The sequence below is a fragment of the Martes martes genome, assembly GCF_963455335.1.
Source record: "Martes martes genome assembly, chromosome: 12".
NCBI lineage: Eukaryota > Metazoa > Chordata > Mammalia > Carnivora > Mustelidae > Martes > Martes martes.
Genome location: NC_137900.1, coordinates 75,259,957 through 75,275,803, shown reverse-complemented (window position 1 = coordinate 75,275,803; position 15,847 = coordinate 75,259,957). Strand labels below are relative to the sequence as shown.

At 36.0% G+C, this 15,847-nt stretch overlaps 1 protein-coding gene across 2 annotated transcripts in view; it reads left to right on the top strand.

The window, feature by feature from the left end:
* Positions 1-15,847, top strand: part of PTBP3 (polypyrimidine tract binding protein 3) — a 107,441-nt gene that overhangs the window by 52,128 nt on the left and 39,466 nt on the right. For both annotated transcript variants that reach the window (XM_080819794.1, XM_080819795.1), the window contains exons 3-5: positions 2,087-2,256; positions 6,161-6,307; positions 14,420-14,584. In XM_080819794.1, the coding sequence (XP_080675920.1) occupies positions 2,087-2,256; positions 6,161-6,307; positions 14,420-14,584 (482 nt within the window). The remainder of the gene's footprint in view (positions 1-2,086; positions 2,257-6,160; positions 6,308-14,419; positions 14,585-15,847) is intronic.

Genomic DNA, 15,847 nt, shown 5'->3' with positions numbered 1-15,847 from the left:
CACTCCTATCTAGAGCATGAATTATAGTGTTCTAATTTAGTGACAGTGTTATCATTATAATCCACTTAAGTCTGCACATACTTTGAAAATTTATGTTAGTGTCAAGTTGCTTGCTTTTTTCTAGGAATGGTAAGACATTCTGAGATTTTGGTGCTAAAAAAATAATTAAACTTTAGTTTGAATGACACTTTTTACACTTGCTAGCTGTGTACAAAAATCACTTATTTTCTGAACCTCTGTCTCTTCATCTGTTAAAATTAGTAAGATTTATCTCATGTATATTTTTGTCAACTCAAATGAGGCAGTATAAGTGAAAACAGCGGGAAAACTAGAAACAAAGGGACATTTTAGGTGGTTGGAAGCCCATCAGGGTGTTTAAGGCAAGATAATGATATGATACACTATTTTAGTTTGGTTGGTAAGTTGGAGCTGAGTGGGGCTAGAGGGAGAGTGAGTAGAGGAAGGCAGAGTGGAAGGGGGAAGATCATAGGTGAACTTAGTGACATCGAGAGTGAACATGAAAAATGTAATCAGTCATTTTGAAGGGGAAAATCAGTATTTCTGGGTACTTATGAGGTGGGAAAAGAATTTCTTCCCTCCCAGGTTAATTTGCAATAAATATTTGACTGCCTGTTATTTGTGGTCTTGCTAGGCATTTGCTATATTCAGGCACAGCCAGTAAGGACCTATAGGAACTGTAGTTTTTGGGGTCTGGGTAGGATGCTGCCTGCATTCATGAACAGAAAATTTGGGAGTGAGTTCTCGTTTGGGTTATTAAGTCAACTTACCCACTTGTAAGCAAGTGAGTTCTGTGCCACAGATATGGTTATAAAATATTGCCATATAGTTTTTATGTGGTCTTCATGTTCTTTGTTTGCAGAGTTCCATTAATGTTTGAAAAAATGACAGTTTTGGGCGTTTGGGAAGATTGCATTTTCCTCCCAATAGTGCTAAGTATGGTACTATTTAGCATTAAAAAAAAACCAACCCCACTGTAGGGGGTGAGAGGAATGGGGTGGCTGGGTGATGGACGTTGGGGAAGGTATGTGCTATGGTGAGTGCTGTGAATTGTGTAAGACTGATGAATCGCAGACCTGTACCCCGGAAACAAATAATACATTATATGTTAATTTTTAAAAAACATTATAATGAAACTTAGGGCTTTCAGATAATTTGCATTCATTCAGTCATACGTGGTGCTATTTTTGGGGAAAAACATTTCTGAATCTTACGTACATAAATTTGAGTATTCATTATAGGCTTGTCAGTTCTAGTTATTGTCAATGTTAAAAGAATTTAAATAAAATTTAGCTGTAAACTCGGCTAGTGGATTTGTTTATTGTATAGCAGTGGTTGTCAAACTTCAGATTGCTACCAAAATCATGTGGAGGGCTTGTTAAAACATAGGTTACTGGGTCCTAGCCCTAGGTTCTGATTCAGTAGGTCTGGGGTAGCGCTGAAAATTTGCATTTCTAACAAGATGATGCTTATGTTAAGATCTACTGTTACATTATAAGGAATAAGATTATGTTAGGAAACAACAATTTAGCTTCTAAAAAATACTTCATAAAAAGATCAGTAAAAAATAATAATGCCTAAGAAGTAAACTTAATTTTCATAATGATACAGTTCAAATCCAAATCCCCTCAGGATGTGGTAAATATAAAATTTCTTTTACAATCTTTATTAAAAGTTATTGTTCTTATTTATTTAGCACTAGAACAAATTAGAAAAATATCTTTAAAAATACATTAGAGACATTATAAAATTGTTCTCTACTCAAAACAAATAGCTGTCTATTTAGAGGTATAAATATGTAATTTATTTAATGTTTTTCCTTGAAGTTAAAATCAGAATTGAATCTTTAACAAATTTAATACTTGCAGTGAAAAACCAAAAACACCCATTCATTCATTGAAGGTGGATGGTTTGTTTTCCATTGTCCTTCTCTTCCCTGATCAGATCCATAGTGTCCTGAATTTCAAAAACTAAAACTATTAGAAGGATGAAACATGACAATAGGGTTAATGTAGTATGTCAACTTAAATTAGTTTCAGTAATTTCAAAAAATCTTATATTTTTTTAGCTAATGGGAATGACAACAAGAAATTTAAAGGAGATAGACCTCCCTGTTCGCCTTCCCGTGTTCTCCATCTTCGCAAAATTCCAAGTGATGTCACCGAAGCAGAGGTCATATCATTAGGTCTACCATTTGGCAAAGTTACTAATCTTTTGATGTTGAAAGGAAAAAGCCAGGTATGTAATATTTAAAGACTGAACCACAGTGATTATCTCTGGGTATTAGTGCTAAAGATGACTTTTATTTTCTTGAACTTTTCTATGTTTTCTGGATTTCATTTTCTTTAGATAGTTTTTTAGTTCTTTAGATAGAATTTTTTTATGCGTGACAGGAAGCAACCAACAAAAATATTAACACAGGACACAGAATTATTTTTTAATCAGTGACTTGACCTTTTCTTCCTTAACAAAAAACCTTTTATATTCTTAATTACAGAATAGTTTATGAAAATACCCTTTGATTATCAGAAGACCAAGACACAGAGAGAGAGGATACAAATTATACCTTATTTGGCAATTAAAGAACATTTAAGTTTTCTAAAATCTTTACAGAAATGTGTAGTATATTTTAATTGTAGAATTAATATATAGCTTCTTTAATAATTCAGAAGAGACTGTTAGAATTTTTCATTTCAGAAGTTAATAGGTTTTTCTTAAGATGAATAAGGAAACTTGCTTTTGTGGTGACCAGGACAAAAATATAACACTTTTTATGTTAATTTGAACAATTGCCTTCTTTCTTGTTCCAGCTTAGACCCCACTAGGTTGAATTATTTAGTTCTTTCTCAGTTTTTGGTTGTCCTGAAAATCTTTTATGCTGAGCATTGCTGTAAGAAGACAACAAATTTAGGCCCCAGACATTGTGTAATACATTGTGATAAGTCCCTATTTCTTAGAATTTTCATAAATAAGTTTAAGAAACATAAACTGATTTATAAATAGATTGGTATGTGTTGGTTATGAAAGAGATTGGAAGATGTCTGATTCTGGCCCTTTAGTAAACGAAATAAACATTCCCATTTAGTTCAGATGAAATTATTTAAATCTGGAGAGGTTAAATAACATGTCTTAGTATTCAACTTCTGTTGTGTTTACACTTCTATCTTATATCTTTTGGAGATCGTACATGCACTTGAATCTTTATTTTAACTCAGTTGCCACTGTTGAGAATAATATGGTTTGCATAGTTTTAAAAGAGCCAATTTGGCCAAGTCTAATGGCTGTGAGCTGTATCATGTGTGTGTATCATGTACATTATCATGTTTCATGGAGTGTATTCTGTACATTCTTTCAAACTGTTATGAGGAGCAGCAGGCAAGATCACACTTTGTCTTTGTCTATACTACTGGTTTGGGGTTTGTTATTTATCTGTAGTGCTAACTGACTGTTATGTTAAGTGCTTGTCTTTGGATCATAAATCCTGTTTTGAAAATATTTTGTTAGTAATATACTTTAGCGAGAGAGTGTCATGTGAGGCATTAGGACTACTAGGAACTACCTAGCCATTAGGACTAGGTATAGTCTTTCCTTTGGTACTTAGAGGTAAAGTGTTGAGGGCAGCCTGGGGGATATCCATACCAGCCTTTCTGTGGGTAGTGACTTTTGATTTTTTCTCCACTCCTTATTATGAAAATGGATTTCTCTGCATACTTTGGGAAAACCTAAATAATTCTTTTACTGGGCTCCATGTGGAAAAAGTTATTTTTGTGTATGAATTTTTAGGTTGTATATGCTTTCAGGAAAAATTTTCTATAACAGGAATCATGTATTCCAAAGATGTTTAGCTTTTCTTTTGTGTGACTGTTAGACATTGAGTTTAGTTCTTTGCATTTATGAAGGAGTTTTCAGAAAGATACTGTTCCCCCATAGAGTAAATATTATTAGCAAACAATTTATAAATTCTTTGTTGAAAAGATGATTAAAAACCAGATAGGAAGTATTATTTAGCTATTTTGATTACCTTGATCATTTTTAACCTCTTAGAAAAACTAGTAAGTATATTACTGATACAGTCGGATAGTGGTTTTAAATTGTAATGTGGACATTTATTCCTTGAAGATGGTGGGGTTTTATCTATTTTGGATCGATTAATGATATTTGATCTGCTATCACATGGCTAACATTACTACTTCATAGAATATTGTTAGTTAAAACATTTAATTGGTTCACTTGTGACATTTGATTGATACGGTTAAGCATCACATTTAATATTTGTCAAGTTAATATTCCTTTACTGGAATATTTGCCAAATAGAAACATTTAGCAAGTAATATAACTATAAACAAATAAGTAGTTTGTTTTATAGATATTTGCCATTTTCTGTGTTAAGTAAATTTTGTTGTTAATAAATACACATTTTCCTAAATGAAATATTTTATGCATAATTTGAAGTGGTTACTGTACACTTGCTAATTACATACTCTGTTGTAGTGAAAAAGAATTGAATTGTCTAACTAGAAATTTACATTGATTCAATCGGGTTCTTCCTGCATTTTAAATGTGAGATGTTCTTTTTTTTTTTTTTTTTTAAGATTTTATTTTTTTTTTTATTTGAGAGAGAGAGAGAATGAGAGAGAGCAGGAGAGCGAGGAGGATCAGAGGGAGAAGCAGACTCCCTGCTGAGCAGGGGGCCCAATGTGGGTCTCAATCTTGGGACTCCAGGATCATGACCTGAGCTGAAAGCAGTCACCTAAGCAACTGAGCCACCCAGATGCCCCTAAATTTGAGATGTTCTTACGGGTAGTTCCTAGGGGTCAGAATGGTTACTATTTCGTCTTCCTAACAAACCATTAAGATAGGGTGGTGACAGCCAGAAGAAGCCATATAGAGAGTAAGATGTAAGTCCCAAGGATCTTCTTCCATCTCAGCTCTTCCTCTATTCTTTTTCAAATATCTGAAATGAGTACAATGATTACAGATACAGATATTAAAAGATGAAATTCAGTTGAGTGAATTTTGAAGATTTTATTGGCCTTTATTCAGCAATTCATGAATTGGGCAGTATCCCGTCTAGCAGATGGAAAGGACCTGTGAAGAGCCGTGCAAAATGAAAAACTTTTATAGGCAGAATGGGGTGAGACAAGGAAGTTACTAGCAGAGTGAATTGTGTCAGGCAAGTTCACCTTCCTTTAGGGATGGTGGGGGGTCTGTCAGGCAGATAACCTCACTAGTGCTGACCAGGAAATTCCAGATGGACTGGTTTAAGATTCCACTCTTGGGAGAGGTTGAAACTATAATTGTTAGGTATTAAGTCTTGGTTGGTAACTTGGGCTTAATACAGGTGATATTATTTTGGGCGTTGATGTTTCTTTTCTTTTTTTTTTTTCTTCTTCTTCTTCTTCTTTTTTTTTTTTTTTTTTGATTATTTATTTGTCAGAGAGAGAGGGAGGGAGCGCAAGCACGCACAAACAGGGGAGGAGCAGGCAGAAGGAGAAGCAGGCTCACTGCCAAGCAGGGAGCCCAATGCGGAGCTAGATTCTAGGACCCTGGGATTGTGACCTGAGCAGAAGGCAGATTCTTAACCAACTGAGCCACCCAAGCATCCCTCTCTATTTTTTAATACAGATCTTAAAAAAAGTGACTTGAATGACTCAAGTCAATATTGACTTAATGTAGAAAGTTCCCCCATTTCCCTGATTTGAACAATTGAGCCTTTGCACCTGCATGCTCTTTTTAATTGCATAATAAACTTAATTGTATCATAAGGAGTTGTTTAGTAAAAGATAAGGAAAGCAAATCATTATGTCCCCCCATCTTTGGGAAGTTTTTCTTTGGGAAAGAACTATTAAATCCCAACCCCCCGAAAGCATGCATTTACAGTGCTGATGCTCACCTTTATTTTTGCCATTTTAATTATTTCTAGATTTTAGAGAAATAGAAAAAAGAGAAAAACCAAAAAAACCACATGAAATCATTTATTCACCTGGCAATTTCCCAGTCCCAAATCCTTTATTGAACCCAACTTTTCAAATGTGTTTTCAGTTAACATCAATGATACACTTTGAAGCAAAAGTCTTTTCATAGTTCTTAGCTGTCTTTCAAAAACATGAGCTTTCACTTGGCTTTCTTGTGTTTATTGCAGGCTTTCTTAGAAATGGCTTCTGAGGAAGCTGCGGTTACTATGGTGAATTATTACACTCCTGTTACTCCTCACCTTCGAAGCCAGCCTGTTTTTATTCAGTATTCCAATCACAGAGAACTTAAGACTGACAATCTACCTAATCAAGCTGTAAGTATTAAAGTCTTTTTAAAAATTAGTTACAAGAACTCATGGTATAATAACATAGAATTAATTTTCTGTCTTTCAGAGGGGAAAAAAAAGTCTTGTGATTTCCTTCATGTTAGGATGCTGTATTCGTAAAGATTGTGTGTGTAAATTCTTACCCGAAGGCTTAAGTAGTACTACTTAGAAATAGGTTTGAAGTTCTGATATTAGGAATCGTGTTAGTTTTCCCTTGAAACTTTTTATGAGTAAAAGAAAAACTTACATTTCTATCTATCTCTTAAAATTTCAGATCTAAAAGGAACTTTTCACAGAATATACAGACTCCATAACAGAGGCAGTAAGAAATTGAGTGAAGCTTCTATAGTGATGTTAAGTAACGAAATTTAACATTTAAAATGTTAGTAAGAATTTATATAGAAACATTCATTAAATATATTTTGACCCTTCTAGATAAATGTGGAATGTAGAATATCAACATCTCTAACCTCATTTTTCAGTTTTTGATATAGTTCGTGTTGACTTTTTCTGTGTCTCTCCAGGTTGATATGTAGTAGCTAAAATAGTAACTTGAAGTTATTCAGGGGTAGAAAAATTGATCCACAAAGCAGGAAAGAGGTTTTTTACTATGTTAAGAGCAAGTTTGGCCCTTATATTCTTGCTCTAGGCAAAAGAACTCTACCAGCTCTTTGAATTTAAATTATAGTTTTCCACATTCTTTTTTTTTATTTATTTGTCAGAGAGAGAGAGAGAGAGAGCGAGCGAGCACAGGCAGACACAGTGGCAGAGGGAGAAGCAGGCTCCCTGTGGAGCAAGGAGCCTGATGCGGGACTCGATCCCAGGACGCTGGGATCATGACCTGAGCCGAAGGCAGCCGCTTAACCAACTGAGCTACCCAGGCGTCCCGAGTTTTCCACATTCTTTTTTTTTTTTTTTTTTTTTTTTTTTTTTTTAAAGATTTTATTTATTTATTTGTCAGAGAGAGAGAGCACAGGCAGACAGAGTGGCAGAGGGAGAAGCAGGCTCCCTGCGGAGCAAGGAGCCCGATGTGGGACTCGATCCCAGGACGCCGGGATCATGACCTGAGCCGAAGGCAGCTGCTTAACCAACTGAGCCACCCAGGCGTCCCCGGAGTTTTCCACATTCTTAAAACAATAACTTTTCCTGTGCATAATCCTTAAGTTGTTCTAAGAGCTATTAACGATATATTATAACCTATATAAACTTAGTATTTGAGATGTCACATATTACATTTTTTACATATTAGACTTTTTAAAATGAAAAACTGACTTATAAATTCTTGATAGTATACATTCTCATGGTAAAACATTGAAACAATCTAGAAAAGTAAAAAATAACAATAACAACATTGAAAACAAGCCAGTTATCCAGAGAGAGCTAATTAGGTAACATTTTGCTAACAGTTTGGTGTGAACCCCTTCTCTATTCAGGTGTATAATTGGCTGTGTATATAATTTTATATCAGTGGAATCCTAATGTTTTGAAAGGTGTTTTTTTCTATGTAATATGTCATGGATGTTGTTTCATGACAAAAAGGGTAGAATTACTTTATGATTTTTAAATGAATGCTTAATACTCCCTTCTATAAGATTGCCACAACCTATCAGTGTCTTGTTAATAGACATTGAAATTGTTTCCAGTTTTTTGCTTTTACAAAAAACACTATAGCAACATTCTTATGTATCTTAAGGATAGCACACTTGCAACATTTTCTTATTAGTTTACGTATGTGGCCTTATGGATTGCTTTTTTAAAAGAATATGTTTTACTTATGGGGCCGCTGATAATGTGTGAGCAAGCAGTTTTCTTGTCTTTGTTAATACGCTATATGAGAAATGACATCTTATTATTTACTTAGTATTTATTTGATAATTTGTAGTGATTTCTGTTAATGCAGTTTTTTCCTGGTAAAATATATATAACATAAAATTCACATTTTTTAATGATTTATTTAGCGATTTAACGAGTTCAGCGGCATTTGGTACATTCACATTGTGTAACCCATCACCACCATCTTATCCAGATTCTTTCATCTTCCCAGACTGAAACTCTGTACCCTAATTACTAATTCCTCATTCCCCCACTCCTCTAGCCTCTGGCAACCATTTTACTTTCTTTTTTTTTTTTTTTTTAAGATTTTATTTATTTGACAGACAGGGATCACAATTAGGCAGAGAGGCAGGCAGAGAGAGAGGAAGGGAAGCAGACTCTCTGCTGAGCAGAGAGCCCGATGAGGGGCTTGATGCCAGGACCCTGGGATCATGATCTGAGCCAAAGGCAGAGGCTTTAACCCACTAAGCCACCCGGGCACCCCCATTCTACTTTCTGTCTCTGAGTTTTGTCTGCTAATACAGTTTAAAAGAAAAATACTTTATCTATTTGACAGAGAGAGAGAAGGAGGGAGAGAGTATGAGCCAGAGAGAGAGGCAGAAGCAGACTCCTTGCTGAGCAGAGAGCCCAACTCGGGGCTTGATCCCAGGACCCCAGGATCATGACCTGAGCTGAAGGCAGACTCTCAACCGATTCACCCAAGAGTCCCTGCTAATACAGTTTTAAAAATATTTTTATGCAATAGTCAAATCTCTTTAAGATTATATTATGGTTTCTGATTTTGATACCATGCTCATAAAGACCTAGCGTAGCAACATTTAAAAACTTTTTTTAACCTATTCTCATACTTTTATGTTTTAGCTGTTTTTACTTTAATGTTTGAATTTTTATTTTATTAGAAATATTTGGAGTTGGGGAGTGAGGGTATAGGTTTTGATCTTTATTTTTTCTTCTTAACTCCTAGTGACCAGTTTCTCCCTTACTGTTTTTTTTTTTTTAATAACCCATTTATTATTATCCACTCATGTGAAACTTGTCTTTTGTCAAGTTCTAGTTTTCCACACACTTGCTTTCCCCTACTTACAGTATACATATATACGCTTTTCTAGACATGCATACACATTCTGCTTGCATGGCCCTGATACACTCTCATGTGTGGGCTGCTCATTTGCCATGTACTCAATGTCTAATCTGAACTACCTTTTGGATTTCACTCTGCTCCATTCCTGTTTCCATGTCCTTAGGGCTAATGACATCTCCAGTATTGATATATTATTGAATAGGGCTATCTCTTTTCAGCTGTTAGATATTTACTGTATTTTAAAAATTTGGGACACCTGGATGGCTCAGTTGGTTAAGTGTCTGCCTTTGGCTCAGGTCATGATCCCAGGGTCCTGGTACGGAGCCCCAAATTGGGCTCCCTGCTCAGCGGGAAGCCTACTTCTCCCTCTCCCACTCCCCCTGCTTGTGTTCCCTCTCTCACTGTCTCTCTGTCAAGTAAATAAATAAAATCTTTTTTAAAAAATTATTCATTCATTCATTCATTCTTCTTTTTTTTTTAAGTAGGCTGCATACCCAGCATGGAGCCCCCATGCAGGTCTTGAACTTAGAACCCTGAGATCAAGACCTGAGAGAGATCAAGAGTCAGACATTTAACTGACTGAACCACTCAGGCACCCCCAACTAGTTACTATATTTTATTTATTTCTTCATATAGAATAGAATTATTTTGATAACTCCTACTCTCCCCCAATTGGATTTGGGTTGATTTTGTGGATTAATTTGAAGATAATTTACATATTTATATTACTCTCTCATCCTTTGGAGGAGGAAGTTACATTTGTCTCCTGTCTTTCATTAGAGTTTTTAAATTTCCTTCATATAATCATGGAAGTTTTCTTATTAGTTTGATTCCTAAATGTGTTAGTATAAGTCTTGAAGAAGAAATAAACAATTAAATAAAACTCTTAAAGACTGAATTATTCTAAAGGGAAACTGTGAGAAATCCCAGTTGCTTGGCAACCAAAGCCAGCCGAAATGACCTAGTTTATTCTTAGATAGCCTTGATTTCTTCCCAGTGCCCTTTCCATTTTGTTACTTTCGTGCAGTTTTTGTGCATTGATGTTTGATAAAATATAATAATTTTTCTTTTATTCAAAGTCCTGCACCAAAGCGGAAGTCAGAATTGAAAGTACCTGTTTGCATATATAAAATGTACCAAATGTCTTTTTATTCTGACAGCTCCAAAAAACTGATAAATTACTATTTCATTATCTTTTGTTCTTTGAATAACAAGATAACCCAAAACATGTACATAACTTCTTTTCCAGCCTATGGACTTACTTGCCAGAGGGTCAGGTGAATATCAGATATTTTTATCCTTTTATTTAAACTAAAATTACTGCTAGAAATTGAGATCATATTTTGAGGTACAGCATTTGAGAAATATTTTTTTAAAATTATAGTCATTGTGTTATAGACAGGTGTTTTTTTACCTTGTGGGTGAACATTCATAAATCTGATGAGATAACCATGAAAGGATTTTTCCCTAAAAATCTTGTCCTAAAAAAATCATCAAGCTGTACACTTAAGGTCTGTGCATTTTATTGTATATTCATTTCCATATCAATTTTAGAAATGTCCTTTTCACATTATCCAGGCACATTTAAATTTTATATGAAGTATATTTACCCTCCCCACAACAATAAAATATTTGCTGATTTTCCAATCATACTACTGCTATTTTCTTTAATTAATAGTTAATACAACTATTCCACAAAGCTTGTTTGTAAAACATTTAAAAATAAGGGGCACCTGGGTGACTCAGTGGTTAAACATCTGTCTTCGGCCCAGGTCATGATCCCAGAGTCTTGGAATCAAGCCCCTTTGGTCAGAGTCCCTCCTCAGTGGGGAGTCTGCTCTCTCTCTGCTTCTCTCCTCAGCTTGTGTGGGCTCTCTCTAATAAAATAAGTAAAATCTTTTAAAAAAAATCTAAAACTTATCTCCCATAGTAGGAATTCTACCTCATAATTTGTAGCATCAAAGACACAGAACATAAGTCAGCTATGTGAAATAATCTCTTTATATTAAAAAAAACATTTCTCAGGGTGCCTGGGTGGCTCAGTTGGTTAAGCCTCTGCCTTCAGCTCAGATCGTGATCCTAGAGTTCTGAGGTCAAGCCTCTTGATGGACTCCCTGCTCAGCAAGGGTCTGCTTCTCCCTCTGCCTCTGCCCCTCCCCTGCTCCTTCCTCCCTCTGTCTCTCTCTCTGAAATAAATGAATAAATTCTTTTTAAAAAGAAGAAGAAGAAGATTAAAAAAACATTTGTCCTTTTTTCCCCTGACTTTTCAGTTTGCCCTCAGTGGAGAATATGACTCAATTTTATTTTATTTTTTTAATGTTTTCCTAATTAAAAATTGAAACTACAGGGGCGCCTGGGTGGCTCAGGGGTTTAAGCCTCTGCCTTCAGCTCGGGTCATGATCTCAGGGTCCTGGGATCGAGCCCCGCATCGGGCTCTCTGCTCGGCGGGAGCCTGCTTCCCCCTCTCTCTGTCTGCCTAGCTCTGATTTCTCTCTGTCAAATAAATAAAATCTTTAAAAAAAAAAAAATTGAAACTACAGAGTTACTTGCAAAATAATTCTGTCTTCTTTTCAGGTATTATTTTCTCAGATTTTTATTGTCAAAAACATTTCTTGCATGCCTGCTACTCAGAGACCTTTGTACGCAGTGCACTATGAAGTACTAATGCGGAATATATTGAGAACTGTAGAGTGATTAGGACAATATATACCAGGGCTGCTTATACTTCTCCATTATAGTATTCTAGATTCCCAAGAGGAAGAGTAAAGAAAGAGGAACTATAAGAATGAGAATAGTAACATTAGTAGCAGTAAGCATATATATAGAATTGTTTAATAAAAAGGATTGGTAGGGGTGCCTGGGTGGCTCAGTGGGTTAAGCCTCTGCCTTTGGCTTGGGTCATGATCTCAGGGTCCTGCGATCAAGTCCCGTGTCGGGCTCTCTGCTTGGCGGGGAGCCTGCTTCCTCCTCTCTGTCTCTCTGCCTGCTTCTCTGCCTATTTGTGATCTCTCTCTGTGAAATAAATAAATAAAATCTTAAAAAAAAAAAAAAAGGATTGGTAGAATGATCAATGACATAATGAAGTAAAGTCAGTGAGGTGAAGTTTACTTTTGGTTATGCAGGCTTACTTTTATAAAGATTTAATCACCTTAATCTAAGAGAAGCCGTTATTCCACTTAGATCCTCTCTATGATGACATCTTCCTCTAGACTTTCCAGAGTTGTGTTCAGTATGGTAGTTGCCAGCTATGTGTGGCTAAATTTAAATACATTTAAAAATGAAAAACCTAGGATGCCTGACTGGCTCAGTCAGAAGAGCATGTGACACGTGATCTCAGTGTTGTGAGTTCAAGTCCATATAGGGCATAGAGATTACTAAAAACAAATAAACTTTAAGAAAAGAAAAAAAATTAGTACCTCAGTTGCACTTAGCACTTTTCAAGTGCTCACTAGCCACATGTGGCTAGTCACTATCATATTGGACAGTGTAGATATTGAACATTTCCATCATCACAGAAAACTCTGTTGGAGTCTCTCTTCCATGTCTGTGCTTACCTTTTGTGTGTATATGTGTGTGAGGGAGAGAGGACAGACAGTTATAAATACTACTTTAATGTTCTTGTCTCCTAATTCTAACTTCTGTGTCAATTCTGGGTCTTTTTTATTTTTTAATTGACCCCCACCTCACCCTCATCTAATGATAGGCTCAAAGTGGAGGTCTGAATCAGTTTTCAAATTTGAAAGCAGTAGAACCCTTTTTCTAAACAAACTCTTACGGAGGAGCCTAGTGTAAAATAGATGAGACAAACTGCTGTGTTTGAAGCAGGATTAGGATGCTCAGTTTTCCATATGCATGGCTGTTTTTTAAAGAGCATAGTTTTGACAACCAATGGTACAAATTTTTCAAGTAATTATTCATATACTGTTCTCAAAGATGATGATTCTTTGGAAACTGGATGTTGGGCACTTTGTACATTACCTGATACATAAAAGTCTGTAGGGCCTAAAGATGCTATTAAAAGTATAAAAAAAGGGGTGCCTCAGTCCGTTAACCATCTGCCTTTGGCTCAGGTCATGAGAGCAGAGTCCTGGGATCAAGCCCCGCATCAGGCTCCCTGCTCAGCGGGGAGTCTGCTTCTCCCTTTCTCCCTGCCCTTCCTCCTGCTGCTGCTTTCTCTGTCTCTCAAATAAATAAATCTTAAAAAAAAGTACACACCTCATAAATTGTTGTGAGAATTAGAGATATTTGTGTAGTGAGTACTTAGAATGATGCCTGCACATAGTGTTCCATAAATGTTTAATTATAAATAAATATTGTCGTCTTACTAAAAAAGAGGAGAAGCTTGTCTGCCTGACCCTGCTTGTGCTCTTACATCTCATGCCAGGCTGCCCTGCCATTGAATTACCTCCTTACCCCGTTCAGGCCCTCATGGACCTGGTCTTCACTTTGCTCAGACTATCTTCACTGTATTAGTCCACGCTGTGTGGACCCTTTCCTCACTGTCCTTGGGCTCTGACAGTCCTGCCCAGGCTGTTCTCCTCTGGTTGTCTTTTGTACCCTTCTTCTGTTCCTCAGGTTCTTATGTCTAGCACTGAGCCACCCCCACACATAGAAGGTTCATATCTTGTTTGGGCTCATGTTCCCCTTGCCAGGCAGCCCGACCACACAGATGTTCTCCTGACATTGCTTGGGCTCACGTGATGCTCATGCCAGGATGCCTTCCTATAGAGATGCATACCTAACCCCCTCTGAACCACTGTAGCTTCTCTCTTCCATACTTGTATCTCGTGGGTAGTGGGATTGAGCCCCATGTCAGTTCTGCACTCAGTGTGGAGTCTGCTTGGGATTCTCTTCTCTCACTTCGCCCACCCTACCCCCATTTGCACACATGCTCTTTGAAAAAATTAGGAGATAAAAATCCATCTCCAAATTTTCCTCTTCGCCATGTGTTTTTTTTTCATTCAAGTAAATTTAAGCACCTTTCTTAAATATTGTGTCATTGTTACATGAAAGCAAGTCTTTGAATCTTAACTGATTACAGATTTAGGATATGTGCATCTAGAGAAAGTAGATATGTATATTTTTATTTAACTATATTACTTCATAGTACTCTACACCAGCTGATTTTTAGGATTCATGTAGTGCTTCAGTGTAACTAAAAGTTCTCATTTTGGATCATTTTATAGAGAGCCCAAGCTGCATTGCAGGCTGTCAGTGCTGTCCAGTCGGGAAGTCTGGCCCTTCCTGGAGCTCCTACCAATGAAGGCACAATCCTACCTGGGCAGAGCCCTGTGCTCCGAATAATTATTGAAAACCTCTTTTACCCTGTTACTCTGGAAGTTCTTCATCAGGTAAAGTGGAATAACACGCTTAAGAAAAGAGACACATGTGACCTCCATAACCCTTGATGTTTTATTATCTTTAGAGTTTTTTTGGTTGTTGATTTTGGTTGGTATATTTGTTTAAATAATAATAATTTTTTAAAAAAGCCTTCAACATCCTGTTTCAGGTAAGAAATAGTATCAATTAGAGATAAATTTTTTTAAGGACTTTATTTGTTTATTTGACAGAGAACACAAGCAGGGGGAGCGGCAGAGGGAGAGGGAGAAGCAGACTCCCTACTGAGCAGAGAGCCCAATGTGGGACTCGGTTCTAAGACCCTGAGATCATGACCTAGACAAAGGCAGATGCTTAACTAACTGAGCCTCCCAGGCACCCTAGAGATAACTTTTTGATAGCTTCCTTTTTCTAACTAAAATACTTGATTTAAAGGGGTATATAAGAAATTCTTATTACCTAAGCATGAAAATGAACAAATTATAAAATCCTATAAAAACTGCTAGTAGTAATTATTCCTAGAAAGTTAAATCAATATAGAAAACAACTAACTTATTTCTTTTGACTCCTTTCATATGAGTATTTTCATTTTAAAAACTCTGAAAGAAAGGTGTGTGATAATTCTGCATATGTAAAATAGAAGTATCAAGTACTGACTGATAGCCAATGTAATTTTCATAGGCTACTCATTAATATTTCTAAACTGTTGTAATAAAAGACACTCCACCAAATCATGGCCTACTATGAATATATTGAATTTAAGAACTGGAAACTCACTATTTACATAATTTTATAGTGGATAAAACAGACTCCAGTAATTGATTAATTGAATATTGTAGAGAATAATTGAAAAGCCAGTTAGAACTCAAGCCTCTTGATTTGAAGTCCAGTGTTTGTTTTGTGTGCTTGTTATATTTTTAACTAATGCTCCATATATACACATACCCTCAAAATGTACAGTTACTTGGTAACCTGTATGCATGAACGTTGGCATCTAGCCCAAAACCTTCAGTTAGTTTTTGTCCTCTCAATGCATATTGATTCCATTTCATTATACCTGTTAACCCGTATATCAAAATGTTAAAACACTAAAACATGCTTATTTCATATTTATGTCTCAATATATATTGCATAACATGATACCAAGTCAGTCCAGAATCATTTAATTGTTTTCCAGACCTTTGGATTTATACTACTAAGTGAAGAACCATAGGGGTGTATATGTGCATGTGTAGTTAAGAATTGAATTGCATTCCATCCTAGTCTCACATTTTATC